General features: G+C 36.0%; 1 protein-coding gene across 2 annotated transcripts in view; it reads left to right on the plus strand.

The window, feature by feature from the left end:
• SNX29 (sorting nexin 29) overlaps positions 1-19,564 on the plus strand; it is a 97,903-nt gene that overhangs the window by 876 nt on the left and 77,463 nt on the right. Inside the window, exons 2-11 of one of the 2 annotated variants that reach the window (XM_018067433.2) lie at positions 4,751-4,815; positions 5,738-5,790; positions 6,198-6,322; positions 9,160-9,340; positions 10,477-10,547; positions 11,421-11,669; positions 13,694-14,072; positions 14,800-14,918; positions 17,105-17,186; positions 17,694-17,776. In XM_018067433.2, the coding sequence (XP_017922922.1) occupies positions 4,751-4,815; positions 5,738-5,790; positions 6,198-6,322; positions 9,160-9,340; positions 10,477-10,547; positions 11,421-11,669; positions 13,694-14,072; positions 14,800-14,918; positions 17,105-17,186; positions 17,694-17,776 (1,407 nt within the window). The remainder of the gene's footprint in view (positions 1-4,750; positions 4,816-5,737; positions 5,791-6,197; positions 6,323-9,159; positions 9,341-10,476; positions 10,548-11,420; positions 11,670-13,693; positions 14,073-14,799; positions 14,919-17,104; positions 17,187-17,693; positions 17,777-19,564) is intronic. The other variant, XM_018067434.2, reaches the window with a different exon arrangement.

The following is a 19,564-nucleotide window of genomic DNA, read 5'->3' on the forward strand; positions in this document are numbered from 1 at the left end:
GGAAGTTGCAGTCAACAGTCTGCACCTGAAAATGAGATTGCTTGTTTATCCCCCACCCTGAGTTAATATGTGGTGAGATTTGCCTGTAAGGCTGTAAGAAAATACTGAGGAGTTAACTGGAGTAACTAAATGCCACATTACAGTAATTTCTGAAAATGAAATAAAAAATAAAACTGCTTCAGTTGTATTTTTCTCTGTTTTGTTCTGAACTTTGTGGTAAGAAGAAAACAGCAGGGTTTTTTTATGGAAGAGATGAGGCAAAAAAAGAGGTTATTTTTGGGAAACCTGTTAATTAGCCTTGTGAAAAATGCAAGTAACAGGGAAATCTTTCAAACCATGGGAAAAGAAAGTTTCTCCAATGTTTCAGATCTTGACACGATATAGACTAAACCCTATATGAAATCTGTAAGAGTCATTGTTTTCGTATGGAAAACCTCAGCTCTTCAATGGTGAATTCGGGCCAGGACTAGCCTTGTGCACATTTGTGCAAATCAGAGCCTAAATCTTCCTAGGAGACTCACCTTTGGAAGCTCTGTTTGGATTCTGTGACTCAAAAGGCAAGGTAGCACCTCTTGTGGCCTAAAGGTTCAACCTTTAGGTTGAACTGCTCTTGTTTTTTTTAGGACAATGAAGAGATACAGGTTTATGAGGAGAAAACATTTAATTACTTAAAACAGAATAATGCCTAAGGTTATTAATTAACATTAACACTAGTACTTCAGTTACGTGGTGACCTAGCCAAGTGTAGCCCCTGCCAAGACTTATATGACTTTCCCAACAGTTTTGATTAGACAGTGAGATAACAAAAAACCCTACTGATGTTGCACTTTGCCAAACATTACTGTTATACAACACTGTGCAGAATTTTCCCAGAATAATACAAATGAAACAGTTCAGAACAAAGAAATATCTATCATTATCATGCTTGTTTCAGATAAAGGAGATAGCTAATGTTAACATCAGTTTTAACCATGTCCTTCTTTTAGCAGCTGGAACAGCACTGTCTGCACTTATTTCCTTGGCCAGTTTTAGCCCTTGAAAGTAAAAGAGGTGTTCTAAAATATAGATAGAAGAACCTCTTTTCCTAGTGGCTATAATTAAGTTAAATGTTTATTTTTTTGGCTACAGTGCATTTCTAGTGGATGTGAAGGTAACTTCCTGTTTATTTAAGCATTACTTAAATATTACTAATGCTACTTATTAATTGCACAGTCATATTTTATTGTGCAAGTGCTGAATAGGCTAAACTTTAAAGGGAAGTAACACAAGGAAACTAGACTTGTGTGCTTGTCAAGATTTATGGGTGTTGTTTAGCAACAGTTTCAGAAAACTTAAAAAGGCACCTAATTGAGGATGAGGCAGTAGAATCATAATAATGTAGTATCAGGTGGCATTTAAATTAAGTCTGTGTTTGTTTTATCTTAAACTTGTACCCTCAGAACCTGTACTAGAGCAAGCAAAAGGGATTGCAGTCTGAAATTTTGCATACAAGACTTAAATACAAGTAGTGTTTTAAGAGCAAGCTGAGATTTATTTTTTTAACTTATATGCTACATGTGGTGCTGAAGAGCTTTAGCTATAAAAAATTGGATGAAAATCCTGCTTTCCTTTACTTGCATGTCAGTTCTCTGCTGCTTTGGGTGTGGATGTTTGTGTCAGGGTATGGAGAGAAGTTTGTTTCAAAAATAGGAAAGCATGACCTTGAACAACAGAAAATAAGGAGGGTCACAGAGGCAGGTGCAGCACCTGAGCCTATTTTAAACCCTTTTTAACTGAGTAGATGTTGGTGGGAGGAGTCTCTTTAAGTTTCTTAGCTTTTGCAACCTTATGCTTATGTTTTCACAATTATTTTTAGACTCATGTAGGAACTTCCTTTTTTTTTTGCTATAGTCTAAATGCAACCTTTTTTCTGAGTGGTGCTGTTTTTGTGCATTCTCTGTTTTGTATTTGTATGTGTGTTACTGCAGTTTTTACCACTTTTCTGAATCTGGAGAAGGGTATTTTGGTCAGTTTGGAATACACTTAGACTTTAAATCAGCTGGAGTTAATCACACTTAATTGCTGCTCTTGTCTGAAAATACACTTTTTTTGTTTCCTAAAGGCTTAGTTTAGAAAATGAAGGCGTAAAAGAGTAAAATCTTAGAGTTAGTACAGATTTATTTTTACCTTCCACCCGAAACGAAAACATTGCTAAATAGTACTACATTTTCTAGGCTTATTACAAAGAAAAATATACCCTGTGTTCAAAAAGCACACAATCTTTCAGTTTAAAAAAAAAAGTTAGACTTTGTGAATATTCTTTTTCTTCTGTCTGCAGAATTTCTGTTAAGCACAGCAGTAGAAGAATTTAAGATGTGCATTGAAGAGAAACCTCGGCCATCCCTCAGTATAGACTTTATAGTATTATGTGGCCTTATAGCCTTGTTAATGCTGGAGGTGATTTGAAATGCTTCTGACATTATTGGATGTAATCACGTGTAGTCCTGATTGTTATTAGTGCAAATTTGTGACTATAATGAAGACAAAATGCACATTGCATTCTGTCTATGTAGATTTAGGGCTGTTTGATATCACAGGCTTTAGTGTTTCAGAACATCAATTAGTGTAGTGAAAATCTGTAGGTTTTCTGTATTTATGCATTTTTTTATATTGATCACAGTTTGAAATCTAGTTGCAAACCATTTCTGTGTTACCAATAGATACAAAGAGTCCGAAGAGGTGTGAACTTAAAAACTAACATGTATTGCATTTGGAAGTCAAACTTAGCCCACATACCAATATTTTCATTTGAAAGATGTTTTTCAGGTCATGAAATTATTAATTGCATGCATTTGTTCTGATGTAGTCTCAAGAAAAGTTGTGTTATGCCTGTTCTTGCAGGTATGTGGGTAGCATAAGATGTAAAAGTAATGAGTTTTGAAGAAAATCTATAGGTTTGTGTACATTCAATGTCACTGCACATGAGGGGTTGTACTAAAAGCTGGGATAGTTTTCCTTATTTTACAGTTCTCTCATTTATTATAAGACATGTAAATGCAGAGGCATGTATGCATCTCCATTTTTGGCAATGCATGCTTGCTAAAAACACTGAATATAATTTAATAAATTATAATCTCTGAAGGAGCACAAAGTGGAATGGTAGGGATTATATGAATTTAACCTTATCTCTGCAGTGGCATAACTGGCATATTTGTTAGGAAGCTAAAACCTGGTTGGTGTGGAGTCCTTTGCTGCCTCTGAACATTGTTTGTGTGCAGCGAAGTGCTTGACTAACAGACCTGAACCTCACACATCACATGCCTGCCCAGATTGAGTCAGAGTTCAAAACTGGAAGTATAACTTCTAGAAAACACACTGCAATCAGCTAAATAAGCCTTGTGAAGCTTAGTTAGTGAGCAGCTACGTTTGCATGTTTTTCTTGTTTTCTTTCTTCTGTTGTACCTTGGGGGTTTTCTTCTCCTAATCCCATATTTAATGAATATACATGGACTATGAGTTATATTAATGTATTTATAGACAAATTAACATGAATATATATTCAAACATTATATTAATATAATATATATTAATATATTATATGAGTATATATATTTAAACAAAGACAGAGCCATTTCAGTAGGACAAATTCTGTCCTGTCCTGGTTTGGGAGCAAACTGTTTTGAATGGTATTATGAAAATAGGAAATTCTGGGATTTGGACATCCCAGTGTCAGATAGCAAGAGGAAGAGACACATATCTTTGATGTCATCTCTCTTTACTAGAGGGCTTATTGTGTGGTGTTTGATTTTCAGTGTCTGGAGGAACTTGCTCATGCAGAGTTTTGATAATTGGCTTTCAGTCTATACATGTATTGATTGTATGTTCTTTAAGAGGGAAAGGATAATAATGACCCTAATTCTAGAGAGTTCACAGAGGTTTCTGATGGATATTTTGAACTTAAGCTCAGAATAAAAACATTATAGAGGTAATATAGGTTAATTAAAGAATAAATTTTACATATATTCATGGGACTTTATAAAGGATATTCCAACAAGCAAAGTATTATGCTATTTGTTGTTGAAATGCTTGAGAAGTTAAAGATTGTTCTTGAATAGTAAGAAACTAGATTTTGTGAGTGTTAATCGGGAAGAACTCTGCTGGTAGCTAAATTTTGTAACAGTTACAAAGTTCACCTGACTTAAAACTCTTTCTGCAGTGAGGTTGTTTGACAGTAATAAGATATTCCTGCTGTCTCCTGCTCATTTTCCATTCTTTTTCTTGTTCTACTAAGCTGGTAGTTGTCCCAGTATGAGTGAATACTTGTGTGGTTGTGTGAGCTCCATCATAAGCTCATCCAACCCACCAGAAAAAAAAAAAATCTTAAACTGGGTTAGTTCTAGGCTTGCACTGTGGCCCCAGAGGTGGTTGGTTGTGCTGTGCATCAGCTTGCACAATTATACTGTATTTGGTGTTAACTGCAATATATGTTATATCATGAAACCAAAATCTTACTAAAATAAGACTCTAGATGATATTTGAAACAGTATTCCTGCTATACCAGCATATTGTATATATAACAGCATGTTATAGAAAGGCTACTTGAAACCTCAAAACAGAGTTTGTACTGCATCATTTTACTTAGAGAAAATATGTTAGTTAATTTAATGGAATAATTGGCATGGGAAGAAAGTTTTCAGGGCCCTTGTGTTGGCCCAGACATATTTTACAGAGCCTATTTATTTTAAAATGATATAATTTCGTTGAATTTCAGGTTCACAGAACAATGACAGTAAAAGACAGTTTCTTCTAGAACGGCTGCTGGATGCAGTTAAACAGGTGAGAAATCCAATACACATTTCTGTAGTATCCTTGCTCAGAGTTGTCAGAACTGGCAGGAACTGTCTTTGCTCTTTTTCCTCCTCTTTAACAAGCAGGAGGAATAAGAAGAAAAGGAGAGAGAGAGAAGAAATCTTGGCTTTTACATGATACTAAAGATTTTTTTTTCTGCTAACAAACAACTATTATGAAGTATTTGTTTAAAATTCTTGTTCTTGACAGATTATACTTGTAATGTATATACTTGAAGTATATATAATACTATAGAATATATGTTATGAACATATATATTTGTAATACTGATAAGACTGAACTAAATTGCAGTGTACTGCAAAGGCTAACTTGGTGAACATTTTAGAGTAGAAGCTTTTTTTCTTTGCAATAGTTTTTTAGTGAATGGTTAAAATACATGTAAAGATATGATTTGTTTATTTATGTCTGTATTTTGCATCAACATGAAGTTCAGCAAGTAGAATTTCATACACTGGATTCAATTTAAGAGGGCTTGTTAGGGAAAAGAATGCCTCAGGAGTAAGCCAATGATATGTTTTATAAAGAAAAATTCTTCTGTAATTGTAGTACTGGGCTGAATAAGAGCAATGTTCGGTTTTGTGGGGTTTACATTTTACATTTAAACCCCCAAAGTAGTAGTTTCCACTCAATTTTCAGTTTAGTGAAGGACCTGCAGGTGTGTTGCTCTGACTAGCAAGGATATATTTGATCTGCAAGAGTAGCCCGTTAGTGGAACATGATGCTGTAGAGCATTTTTTGGTTTCAGGCTGTATTTGCCAATGCTTTATTTTGTGCTGCTTCCTTTTTTTTGTTATGATTTGGTTTCTTATATGGAAGAAATTCAGAAAATTGAATTTCTGTCTAGTGTAACAAAAATTTCGTAAAACTTCTTAAACTCGGTTTCTTGCAGTGTCAAATACGGTTTGGAGGAAGAAAAGAAATTGCTTCAGACTCTGATAGCAGGTAAAATAGTCTTAAGAAACTTTTGACATGCTTAGATTATGCATCATAATGACATAAAACATGGCACAGAATACTTGATACATTATATTACATGAAATGTGGGTGTTCTGAAGCTGACATGACATGGCTAACAACCACTCCAGCAGGTGAGGATGATTTCTCAAATTGATTGCCAGTTCTGAATGTATTCTGTGCCCCAGCTTTTGATCATCATGGTGAGACTGTGGGTATAAGTAGATTATCCTGCCTGCAAATAATGAGATTAGTGCATAGAAGGGGTCTTTCACTGTTTATGAGATAATGCTTCATTTTACATTCCCTATTCAGAGATCTGGAATAAACTTGCTGTATAGAAACGTGGTTGATTGGGTTTTTTTCCTATGATTTCTTTAAAAATTCTGTTGCAGAGTGACTTGTTTGTGTGCTCAGTTTGAAGCTGTGTTGCAGCACGGCCTGAGGAGGAGCCGAGGACTGGCATTAACAGCAGCAGCAATCAAACAGGCAGCAGGTTTCTCCAGTAAAACTGAAACAGGTAAGTTGTTAATTGTAACTATTTAAAGTAGTTGATATGTTCAATCAAGTGGTATAATTTCTAACAGAAGTTTTAAGCACTGCTTAAACTGCAGGCAGGATACTTCATTCTTGGCAGTGTGTTGTAGCAGTGAAAATGATTATTACTTTCTTATCTAGTTTAACTTTCATACCAAGTTTCTCTAGAAATTTTTGGTGTGAGGCAACCTCTTAACAGTTAAATGATGTGTAGTGGCAAGTTTATTTTGAATTCTGGTAGGGATAAATGTTGTGTAATTGTGCTGTTAAGTTTTTTACAACATTTTCATTCTTAACCTTTTCTTACTCCACTTTTTAACTGACATATTCTATTGCATCAGATGTGTTTAACTTCTAAGTATTGATGTAATTTTAGAAAGGAAACTTATATTACTTGTAACTAAAATAAAGACAAAATGCACATTGCATTCAGACTCTAGATTTAGGGCTGTGTTGTTCGAGTTGTTTTTTATTGCTTTCTCCACATTTAAATAAAATATTCCTTTATTTTTCTTTTCACCTTGATGTTTCTCTTGGTTTTTTAATCAAAACTATATGAAGATATTAATCAGTTTTGTTGTGAAATTTGACTTTCAGTATTTTTTTTCTTAATCAGGGTACACATAATGAAAAAGGCTTCTTTTTAACTTTTGAAACTCTGTCAAGTGTAATATGTTACACTTGTAAACCCACAGAGTGGAGTTTTGGGTTTTGGTGGGGTTTTTTAAAATATATTTAGTGGTGCTGGAATTGTTAATACACTTTGATCTGCAGTTATAACTTCCAGTGACACCAGACAATTGCATATAATGGATATTACATTAACACAAAATGTGTAGTTTGATATAATGGTGTTTTTAAATTGCTTCAGCAATGGACTTGTTCCCTGTGGCAGAAGGGTGAAATGTTGAGCCTTGTGTGCTCACCTTCCTGCTGATGGGTTAGAACCTTCAGGCTGGGCTTTTTTTGGGAGCTAAAGTAGCCATGCTCTTAAAGAAATTGGTGAGTTCTCCATGTTTGCCTCTTTTACTTAGTAATGGGAAGAACCTGACACTTTGCTGGTGCTAAATGAACAAGTGAGGCAAATTCAGCTGTTTACACTGTCTTTACAGATTTTCAGCTCTTCAGTGGGCTTTTTTTTCCCTTGTGTGTATTTGTAATTGGGAATTGGATATTCTGTGGTCTCTTTCAGACTCTGGGTGGGTCCCATCTCTTCAGCAGGCAGTGGTTTGGTTATCTGCAATTGTGAGCCTTACACTTTGGTGCAGGGAATGTGCTTCCCTGTTCCACTCTCTCTGGCTTAGGCAAACAGTGTGTCTTTTAATTTGAAGACAATTCTTATGATTTCTCTCCTGTCTGTTGCTAAGGTCGAGGGTGTATGAAATTTTTGATCCTGTGTGTTAGTGGGCAGAAGTACAAAGATACATCTCTGATTCTTGGGAGTTTAGTAACAATTTAGCTACATGTTCATGTGTATGTGTGTCTTACCTGGGGGCTTGGCACTGAGGTGATGTGGAGGAAGAGGAGAAAGTCAGGAAGGTTATCTATGGTTGGGGAATGGAAGGAGGAAGAAAACATCATTTTTAGTCCTGAGGAAGCTTAAGCAATGTGTGGAAGGTCAAGAACAAAAACATGGCTGCTTTGCAGCAAATAGAATGCTGTACAGTGACTTTTTATTTTTGTTTTTAATGGAATTGAAGGCTCCCTTGCATTTATCTTTACAAATTACGGTGTTGGGTTGGTATGGTTTTGCTTTTCGTTTTTTTTTTTCCTTTTCCCTGAAAGCAGTTGCAAAGTATTTCTATATTTATATCACTTTCAGGCACATGAGTCTGGTATGATTTATATCCCACTCTGTCTAGCATAATCACAGGTGTCATCTTTTTTTTTTTAGCACAGTGGGATACTGCTGTTTAGGCTATAAATTCAGGCTTTGACAATTGAAAAATAAAATTGTTCAGCAGTGGTTTTTGTTTGAAATTTACAGATCCTTCATGACAAGCTGTACTTAATGATTGCCAAACTACACCATATTGTAATCATTTTAAGTTTTACAGACGAATTATCTGGGTTTTTTTGTTGTTTTCACCCTGAGAAAATGGTGAGAGGTAAATTGTGATAAATATGTCCCTAAAATATGTTCTTACTCTGTTAGAAATGGGTATATGCAAAATACCTGGTGTTTTGTTGTACATTTACAATTACTGATGTAGATTTTTTGTTACCTCCAACTGAGAAATTTGAGGCAACTGCAAAAAAACTTTTTATCAGTATTTGGTGACAGGGCAAGGAAAATGTTTTAGTGGAAAGAGGTATTGTTGCCTTTTAAATGCAACACTTTTGTTTTTTAAAGTAACATGACTTTGTCATTTGCATGTTGGCAAATTCTATAGCTACTCTTTACTTTGGATGTAGCTCCTAACATTTCACAATCAGCAGTAACATAGAGTTCCAAAGAATTTTTTTTTCTTTGCATAATATATTCTCAGCTGAACACCTGAACCTGTCCTATGGATGAAATAGTTACTTAAATGTCTTTTTTATGTAAAAGCATGAGATTGAATCCTTTAATTTGTGTGTTTGGCTTTTTCAATGAAGTTAAAAGTTCTAAGTGCTTAAATAGCCTGAGTCCAGTAGAAATAAATAACCTATTTAACAGAAGGGTTGCACCAAACTGGTAAATGATTCACCTTTGTCCAAAGTATAGGTAGCAAAGTTACCTGTTGGTTTTATAAATTTGCATGTAAATGCATTCAGGTATGAGCTTAGCAGTGTTCTTGGTTGGGTTATGATTAATAATAGCTTATTATTCAATTGCAGAGCCAGTGTTCTGGTACTATGTGAAGGAGGTTCTGAACAGACACGAGCTGCAGCGCTTTTACTCTCTGAGGGCCATCACCTCAGACGTCGGCAGGGGCCGGGCCTGGCTGCGCTGTGCACTGAATGAGCATTCCCTGGAAAGATACGTTCATATGCTGCTGGCAGACAAGAATCGACTCAGGTGCTGCATCTGATGTCTTTGTAAGGCAGGAAATGTGTTGAAAAATGAAGTACTGAGAATAAAAAAACCCCCCAGACAACCAACCAAAAGCCACGGCTGTAATAATACGCCCTATTCATTGCTGGGCTGGTCAAGCTGCTTCACCTGATTCTTTTGTTCATTTTTTAAATTTTTGGCAGCCATTAAGAGAGTGGCTTGTGCCTATGCCAACATGTGACCTGAAACTGGCTTCATTCTACCCCACGAGAATCTATGCTTCTATCCTCACCTTCATTTCCATCCTCTTTCCTAACTCCCTTCCCTGTTCTTTCAACAGTTTTCCTCACTGAGACATTGGCACCATGCTTTGAGGTGCCCCTCTCATTCCATTAAAATTGCAGCCTTGAGCTGACCAGTTCATCAGTGGCAATTGCCTGTTGCCTTTTGGAGGTGCTCATTGTGTCATTGCAAAGCTGCAGCAGTGAAATAGTGGGGAGCTGCCACCGCAGAGCCCTTGGCAGTGGTTTGGTAACAGCTCCTGAACCTTTTGTTACAGTTACTGAGGATAACTTCCACTGTGAAATCCTGAAGTACTTTGGAGGTGCAAAATGCATTTAAGTTCACAAACTGAGTCCTACTTTTCTCCTCATACATCTTCAGCTCCTGTTCTTTTTGAAAATTTGAGGTGTTCTCCTTGTTTTATCAGTAACTGTTGAGCTTGATCAAGTCCAGTGGATCCAGCAGAAAGCCATTCTTTCCATTTGCATTGATTAATGGATTAATGGATAAGGTTATTGCCAGAACTGAGTTTGTTAATTCCTCCTTTTAATTTTTATTTTGGTCCAGTCTTCTGTAGCGTTCTTCCAATATAAAATCAAATGAAGACAAATGAAACAATAAGGAAAATCTGAAAACCATTGTGAGGAAATTAGTGACTTGAATTGCTGTGTCACTAATTACTCTTGTGCTTTTAGCAATACTTGCTCAGTGTCAAGATTATCAGCACAGTCTGCACTGTAATGCTCTTTCTAAAAAGGCTTATTCCAGAATCCATTGGTGTAATCTTACTTACTTTTTGGAGTTTTCTTGTTTTTCAGAAGTGGAATATATACTCAGTATAGGACTACATATTCTTTTTTTTCCCTCTCAAATTATAGTGTCTTCTATGAAGACTGGTCTTTTATGATGGATGAAGAACGTTCCAGTATGATCCCTACAATGGCAGCTGGTAAAACTTTCTGTTAAATATTACTGTTCTTGGAAAACTATTGCCTTTTGGGATGTCATATCTATTTCTGGTTGTGAGGAGCTTCTCTGACACACTGCTTGTGTGGAGAATGTGTGTCAGAGGCACAGTCAGGGTGAATTGTCAAGGTATTGTGCCAGTTTATGCTGTGAATTGATGGAGTGTTAAAATCTGGATCTGGCCTTCCTACAGTTCAAAAGTCTTTCACATAAATGTTTTTACTCTTCAACAGTCAAGGCTAACTTAAAACTAGTGCAATTTGGAGAAAACAAAATGGGCTATTCCTGACTAGAAAAGGGTAATGATAGAATTTTGTAGTAAGATCCAAATTATAGGCAAATACAGTTAAGGAGAGTAGCAGTAAGGAGTGATAACAAATACTTTACTTTTCTAGTGTTTGACCACAGAAGTGATGTTTTTCTACCTCTTTTACCCCTTTTTTTCAGATATGTGGTCATGTGCTTTGTTCTGCAAAACAAAGTACACAGAAGTTTTTGGTAATAGAATACAGGAACCAACAAATACTGAAGTTGCAGTGAAATGGGTTTAAATAAAAGGTTATAAATAAATGAGTTCACAGTACTTATTGCTTATTTAATGTGCAGCTGAACAACCATCAAGATGAATTCAGAACTGATTGCATCAACTTGAACATAATCTAAAAAAGAATGAATGGTACACGAAAGAATAAGAATTCATGCATGGAGAACTGTGGGAAATTTTTGGGAAAAATATTTTACATGTCATAGCTTTGTTAATCCTTAGGTTCTATGTTTTTAGCTTTTGTGTGAAGTATGAAGTGTGAACTATAAAGTGCATTTTTGGTCTCTTTTTCCCCCTCTCCTTTATTTGAAGGTCTGAACTCCATCCTTTTTGCCATCAACATTGATAATAAGGATTTAAACGGGCAGAGCAAGTGCACACCCACCGTGTCTGATTTGTTAAAGGAATCCACACAAAATGTAACTTCCCTGTTGAAGGAATCCACGCAGGGTGTGAGCAGCCTCCTGAGGGAGATCACTGCCTCCTCTGCTGTCTCCATTCTCATCAAACCTGACCCAGACACTGACCCCCTTCCTGTTCTGCCCCGGAATGTAAATGCTGGTAAGCTTTTAGGCAGTGTTGGTGTCATTCAGGAACTTATCAAATATTGGAGTGTGTTTAAATAACCTTTTAATTTCTACTTAATGCAATATTATAGGGCAAATCTTAAAAATAAGTGTGTGCTGCACATAAAAACTAGTTGAGTGTGTAATAAGAAGTATGGAATTTTTTAGAAATGCTGGTGTGAATACTGGATGGTATTTCAGCTTTCTTGCATCACTGTGAGAGGGAGGCTGAAGTGTCTTATTGGCAGGGCTTTGCTTGTGACCTGGATTTCAGTTTCTTATAAGATTAAACCTTGCAGTTCATGATGTAATGATTTTTCATTTTTAATTTATTTTCTTTTAGCACTTTTATCAGTCAGGAATACACTGCTATATATCCATTATTATATATCAGATACAAATCTAAGCTTGTAATCTTCTTCAAGTAGGGCCCCTGTTTACAGTCTGAGTTCCTATGCAAAATGAAATTCCTGGACCAAAATGAAATTTGCTCATATGCTTTTTTTAACCTTTAAATGTCTTAGTATTACAACCAGCTTGTAGGATGTCAGTTACTAACAAAGACTCAAAGTCTTAATCTCTTATAATTTGAAAAAAATCAAGCAAAATATGATTTTCAGTATATATTTTCAGTCCCAAAAATTGCAAAGGAGTATTTTATTGTTTCTGGAAATTGAGCTGAAAGATTGTTTTGCTTTGTAAAGGTACAAAACTGCAGGAAGATTTATGTGCTTTTCAATTAAGAAACAAGGTTTGATTTTAGGCATTAAATTGTTTTGGTTATGAGAAAAAGGCAAAAACCCTACATGTGAAAACTGTCTGGTAGGAAGAGAAGTTGAGATAAAATCTGGTGTTTATTGGCATTTAAAATAGACTTTGTTTCAAAATATGGTTTTTGAAGCAAACTTGTGGTAAAGCTTTTGTTGTTTAGCACTTAAATGAGATTAAAATTGCAGGTGATACTTGACTTGGGATAACTTCGTTAGAATAGAATAGGCTTGCAAGATGAAATAAGACAATAATGGACCATATGCTGCATATGACTCTACAACATAATGTACATTATGTGCAGAGTACATAAAATGTAGAGCTTACAGTAAAATGTCACTTTAAAAAAATGAGTCTCTTCAAATGCCATTATAATGTGGAATGTTAGAGCAAGTCAGATGTTTTCATTAGTCTGTGTTCTTTGTTGGAATTCTGTTTGCAAGCAGAATGGGTTTTAACATCCTCTTAAAAGTATGTTTTGTGGATATAGAACAGCTGGATTTGAATGAAACAAAACAGTTTAGTCCCAATGTGAGTTGTCTGGTGAGTAGATTTCTGATATTTCTTAGCGTGCTTCAACTTCAGCTTCATGTGCACATAGGATTTAGTGAGAATAGGTAATAATTTAAAAACAGGTGCTGTCACTGAATAGATCTGATGTAATCTGAGGATTTCAGTGTATTTCTAGACCAAGAGCTAATTACCTGAGGGAGGGAGCAAGTTTAGTTTCTTTTTCTGGGAACTGACTGCTCAATTTTTAGAGTATAGACAAAACTACCTTTATTTGATTGCAAGTTGTGGATTTTGTTCATGTTGTGAGTTTGTTCTTTTTAATTTTTTCTCTCTGGAAGTGTCTCATGTTTTCTCTGTTGGGTAGACATGCTCTGCAATATACACTAGAATATACTTTAGGTGTATTCCATGGGAGAAAGTGACAGGAAGGCTAAATTTTTATTTTAAATTTAATTCTATGAGTTTGTTCAACTTTTTTTTTCCAGTTCCAATCAAATAATGTTATGAATGCACCTCCAAAATGTTTTCTAAAATCTGAATTATGTAAGGCAGATAAAATAAAGATGGTAATTAAAGATTTAAAAGCTTGTGTGTATGGAAAGCTAATGAATGCCTTGTAGATTTAAATGGCTTTTTCTTTACTAAAGTCATTTAGTACATGAGCTCTTTTAAGGAAAAAACAGATTTACTATATTGTTTCTCTCTTCTAAACTATGTAAAACTTTGTATTGTTACTAGATTTGAGATACAAAAAAGATCGAAAAAAGAAGAAGAGAGTGACCAATATTATCTCATTTGACGAAGAGGAAGATGAGCAAAATTTGGGGGATTCCACAAAGACTCTGATTACAGGAGAAAGCTCAGAGGAGAGTGTAGACAGATCCTCAGTCCTTGCATTGTCCTCATCTGAAAGCACTCTTGGAAAAAATTTGAACGGGAATGAAAGTAACAGTTCGTGGAAGAGCAATTCATTGCCTCACTCTCTCATGAATGGAGAGTACGAGTACCAGAAGCTGGATGTGAAGAGCATTGATGATGAAGATGCAGATGAGGATGAGCTGTATGGAAAAACATTAGGAAATAAAGGCACAGAAGGTGAAACTGAAGCTTCTGAAAAGTAAGTAACGGTGCAGGAGCTGGGGGGAAACTTTCCATGCTTCCCATCCACCCTTCCCTTTTCTTCATGGGCACAAATTGATGTGTTGAACTGAACTATAGGTTTTCTCTGCTTCCCCCTCCCATTCCTGCTCCTCAACCTTTTTTCCCTTTTTTTGTTTTTCCTTGTTTTTTCTTGATCATTGTTTAAACCATTTGGGCCACTGTGGTGGTGATATTTTGCTTCTAAGTTCCACTGAAAACCATAATTTTGAGAATTAGTTCTCTCATTCTCCTTGAAGTTCTCAGTTGTTTAAATATTTGCATGATATAGCCTGGCTATAATTCTGGCCTACTTCTCATATGATATCAATTCTATTTTGGCTTCACAGTAAAAACATGTATTTTAAACAGAGTAAGCCTATTACCTCAGAGTAGATAGTTAAACAAGAGGAGATAGTTAACCAAGGCAAAACCAAGAGAGAATGAATAATTTTAAATACTAATATGCTTTCTTTTTTTCTGACAAAGAAAATTGTTTGGGGAAAAAGGCAAGCACTGTTTGTCTCGTCTGCTTTGGAATGTCTGATCTTTAATGGATTAATGTATGGCCAGCCAAGAAACTGGCAGGCAGATTGAAGTAAAGCTTTTTCTTGAAGTAATATCTCTGGAAGAAATATATGCATTATCAACATGGATATTGACTGTATAAAGAGATTGTTTTGTTTGTTTGTTTGTTTTAAATCTAGGACTCATGAAATAGGCACTTGCAACTCTCAGATATGCAGTTGGACTCCTCTGCAGGTCCTCAATGATGACTCAGATGTGCTGTTCCCTGTCAGTGCTGTTGGCTCGTACTCCCAAACAGGTGGGTATTTAATTTGCAGGATTCCAACAACCTTTATAATGGAATTTCTAACATGGGACAATGGCAAGAAATAACAGGATTGTAAGGACATAGAACATACTGCACATCTGGGATAGAAAGGAATTAACATTCATTCTCATTCTGAATCAGAATTCTTGATTTGAGTAGTTATTTAGTTGAGGAGGATTTGTCAATGTCAAAAAACCCCAGAGTTTTGTTGGGATTAAACTGTGGTCTTGTATGGTATTTGATTAAAACTTCAGGTATGCTCATTTTTTCAGTGACCATTTAAAAACTAATCAGTGGCATTAAATAACGTTTTCATTGTAAAATATTTAATTTTTTTGGATGTACATTTTGTGCGCCAAGAGTTTAAATGGATTGTTAATTGAAGGCCTGTGAAAAAGTGTAATTCAGTTCTGTAAGTTCAGTGATTTAAAATGTGAATCATAAAATAAGGCTGTACTGCCCTCTGCTGTATTTTAAAATGTGTACCTTATAAGAAATGGCAGTGGTTCAAAATAAAAATAGAAAGTAAGTACATTTTCATTTTTTATTTGTGCTGCCACATTTTTCAGTTTATGAAGGAATGGATTTAGAAAACATCACATAGTTTGTGGCATCATGTTCTTTTAAGTTTTATACAGAAACTGCTGGAGAACATCCACAGGTTGAAATCTGGGATACAATTGTGGAGGGTGGTGGTGTGTGGAATGGGAACTCACAATTGTTGTGGGAGTTGTAGATGTCACGAGGCGTCAGGACTGTGAGCTGGAGTTTGTAGCTGAAATCAAAAGGCAGGAGTCTCAGCCAAGGTGGAGACAGATGACCAAAGAGGACAATAGCTGTAACAGGGGCTTACTTTTATTGAGAAGATCCTTGTTTGGTCTCGCTTCATCTCAGAACTGTTTTGGATACAATGCTCAGACTACTAGAGATGATCAACAGATCCCTTCTGGCACAGTACACAGACATTTTCAGTTCTCCTGTCTTTCTTTGTGATAACCCCTGTGGTTATCACAGGGGTAAACCACAGGATAACCCCTGTGGTTATCACTCCATTCTGCAAACTGGAGTGATCCCACACTGGGCTGATGAAAGAGATCTTCATCACTTGTAGGAAACAGCAACCCAGGCCCTGCTTAATCTATACTGTTGTATGTTAATATCTGTGTTTTCAGCTTTAGTCTGTTGCAGTGCTTCAGGGATGTGTCAGGGCATATTATATCTCCATGTAACTAGGAATGAGAAAGCCTCAGTCAAAATTCAGTTGCTTGGAACAAAAATGGAGTGTGCATTTTAGGAACTGAGCTTCAGTAAACTCTACAACTTAAAAAATTTATTTTCTCCTCCATAGTCTTTCTGACATAACTAAATTTATTTTCTTCTCCATAGTCTTTCTGTCATAACTAATTCCCATTAACTTTTTCCGTAGAATTCCTGCTTTTTAAATCTGTGCTATTTTAGTTGATGATTTTAGGACTGTCTTATAGTAACTTTGTAACCCTTACATAGTGAGATGCAGAAAACATCAATAAAATATGATTTTTGTTTCTTTCCACATGCACTTCCTTAATGACAGGCCCAGTGATGTGTATCTTTTGATCCCGACAGTTGTGGATCTGTGGACAGATGTGTATTATTCATGCTTTTTAGACAATGTCTCATCTGTCTGATTCCTGGTGTTTACTACATAGACATAAGGAGCCAGAGAACAGCCATGGTGCTCTGTTGGGAATACATAAAGGACTGGTGTCTTTGCAAGGTTTCACGTGCTGGGACTAACCACAAATTCTTCTGCAAGTCACAAACAGATTTGTAATGAGTAGCAGATGCATGTGGAGGTTGAAGTCCTGGGGCTTGCAAAAATAACATCAGTAAGAAGTCTCTTCGTAGCTTTGCAACACTGTTAGTGTAAAATGTACATATAAAATGTAGGAATTGTGCAATACTGATTTTTTTTTTGATGATGACTGTGTTCCTAAGGGACTTTACAATCCAGCTGGCATTCGGGGTGAATGTGCAGAAGCCAGCTTTGGAGAAAGAATTTAAAGTGTTTCAATCTTTAGTAAAGATGAGTATTTCTATTTAAAAATGTAACTACCTTCCTTCTGGATTTGTTTATGTTTTATTTTTTTAAAGTACTGTAAACTGAAGAGAGCTAATGCTTGTGCATTCTACTTTAGATAACTTGGAGAACGGAGAGGGGCATGAACATGTTGTTCATCCGGTAGAACTGGTTCCCAGAAGATCTGATCTCCCTTACAGGTATGTGTCAAATATGTTTTTCTTAAAAAAAAAACTTCACCCTATAGCTGGCAACTTATTATTGTTACCTAATGCAATCAGCTCTGGAAAACCAACTACCCATCTGGGTACTTGTGCAAATGTTTGGAAAGACAAATGCAAAAAACCTGCACTTCCCTTTTTGCCTTATTTCATATACTGACCTTCTCTTAATTATCTGGAAGAATTCACATTGTCATGTCAAATAACAGACAGACTTGGCCTCCTGGTTTTGAAAATAAGTTTTATTTGGGGTTTTATGTTATTTTTTTTTTTTTACTTTATTCTCCATGACCTGCTAATTTGGAGGATTTTTGTGTGTATTCTTAAATCAGGCTCCCAGGAGATGCATTAAAGGATAGTTAAACCTAAGTTATTAAATATGGGTGAATAGCATGACAGTTCTAGTTTCTGGAATGGTTTTTTTCTTAAGATTTGAATTTAGGATTTTGTTTCCATTTATTGATTATTCTGTACTTTTATGACTAGAGTGGAAGTCAGTCCTCCAGCACAAGTGAATACTTTAAGCAGTATGTTGCCTTCAGCCACCGTGCCAGAATCCATGACAATTAGTAAGTACTTCCTTGATGTATCTAGATTGATGGAAATAACTTTGAAAGACCTATAATTCTTTCTATTTTTATTTCAGTAGGATCTGTTTAGAGAGGCATAGAGCACTTCATTTCTGATGTGCTGGCCACATTAGAAAGAACTGCTCTAAAATGATGTTTGTATTGGCAGATCCCAGGTTAGGGTTCATTGCAACTGCTATATCCTTATAGTAGATGTGGCCTCAGTAGTTAAATAAAAAACAATGATTTAAATTTGATTAACATCTGCAAGCTCTGAAAATTATTTTTCCTGCTTTCATTTATGCTTAGTCAGAAAAAACCAAACACAGAATTCTTTCTATGTACACTCAGTCTGTGATTTTGATATGAAAATCTGTTCCAAACATAAATATGGGCTTTCATATGCAAAAGCTTTAGTTAAGATGAAGGTGGAGAACAGTCATATTTTCAGTAGTATTCAGAGTAGAACTAGACAAGATAAAATAGCCTTTGCTGTAGAAATAGATTAATAGAAGCACAGGCAGATTGTTTACCCCATCTTTAATCTATTTTCTTGTAGAACAAAGACTTAGTTCCTAAACTGACTGTCCAAACACGTGAGCCAGTATGTGTTGATGTTCCTCACAGTACAGAATGTTCTGTAACTGAACTGGCTTTGTTCCTAAAGCTCTTGGGTGCGTGTTTGTTTCTTCTTTTAAATTTAAATGTGTACAAGTTTTAAATTATGACATTTGGGAAGTTAGAAGTGATGCAGCCAAGATTCTTTACTGAAACTGAATCATGAAACCAACAAAACGGGTGAACCCTTAAAATATTCTAATCTCATTTTTTGAAGTCATGTTCAAGTGCTGTCTGTGTCAACCTGTGGTAAAGGAGGTAGACCATGCATTTTCACTGGGCAAGGTTCCAGGCTCTGGCATTGGTCTGCTGGCTGAGCTTTACAAAGCTGGAAAATCCTTTCTTGCAAAGTCCTTCACGAAGTGGGAAACCAGTTTGAGACGTACCTGAAGGTGTAGATGGAGTTCCTGTTGCTGGTTACCGCAATACCTGGTCATTAGATGTTCTCTGCTGATGTTATTACTACGATATCCTTTTGTTCTTACATTTTTATTTTTATTTTTTGGGTTACAGCGTTTCAACGGGAATGTTTCTGGTGTTGCTGCCCTCTCTTGATTCTGTTGTTTTGTAGGTGTCAGGTACCAGCAGGGGCCGCAATTGGTCTCCTTCAGTTGCTCAGTTAGTTCCGAGGTGTAGGTAAGACAGCTATAAAATAGAAAGAAAATCTTCAGATTTTCAGTTCTTGGTACTTGGCAATTTGTAAATGAAATGGAAACACGGGATCAACAGAAGCATGCACGCTGTCATTAGTTTCCCATTTCAGAGAAGGCTTTGGGGGAAGGAACTGGGGGAGGGAAGCATTTCAAAACCACCTACAAAGCTAGTAGGACACTTAGTAAATAATCATAATTATAATCAAAATTCAGATGAATATGCATTTATAGTATTAGTCAATAGCAGTATAATAGCTGATCCCAGAGACACTCAATAAAAATGCTTTTTTCAAGTTTGTTGTTATTGGTCGTAGATTCTTTGCACAGGAAGAAGTCAGTGCTATGACAAAGTCAGACACTGAAGCTCTTTTTCTCTATTGCAATTAGCAGAAGAATTATTAAATGGTGAGGCTTATAGCTTGGTTGCATAGCAACTGATTCTAACACATCAGGCAAGAAAAATGGAATGCAGTAGTGCAGTGAGAAAAGCTGTGAGGTCTCCAGTGACTGGATTTTT

Source organism: Manacus vitellinus, unplaced genomic scaffold (genome assembly GCF_001715985.3).
Source record: "Manacus vitellinus isolate BGI_N305 unplaced genomic scaffold, ASM171598v3 scaffold_12_pilon, whole genome shotgun sequence".
NCBI classification, from domain to species: Eukaryota; Metazoa; Chordata; class Aves; order Passeriformes; family Pipridae; genus Manacus; species Manacus vitellinus.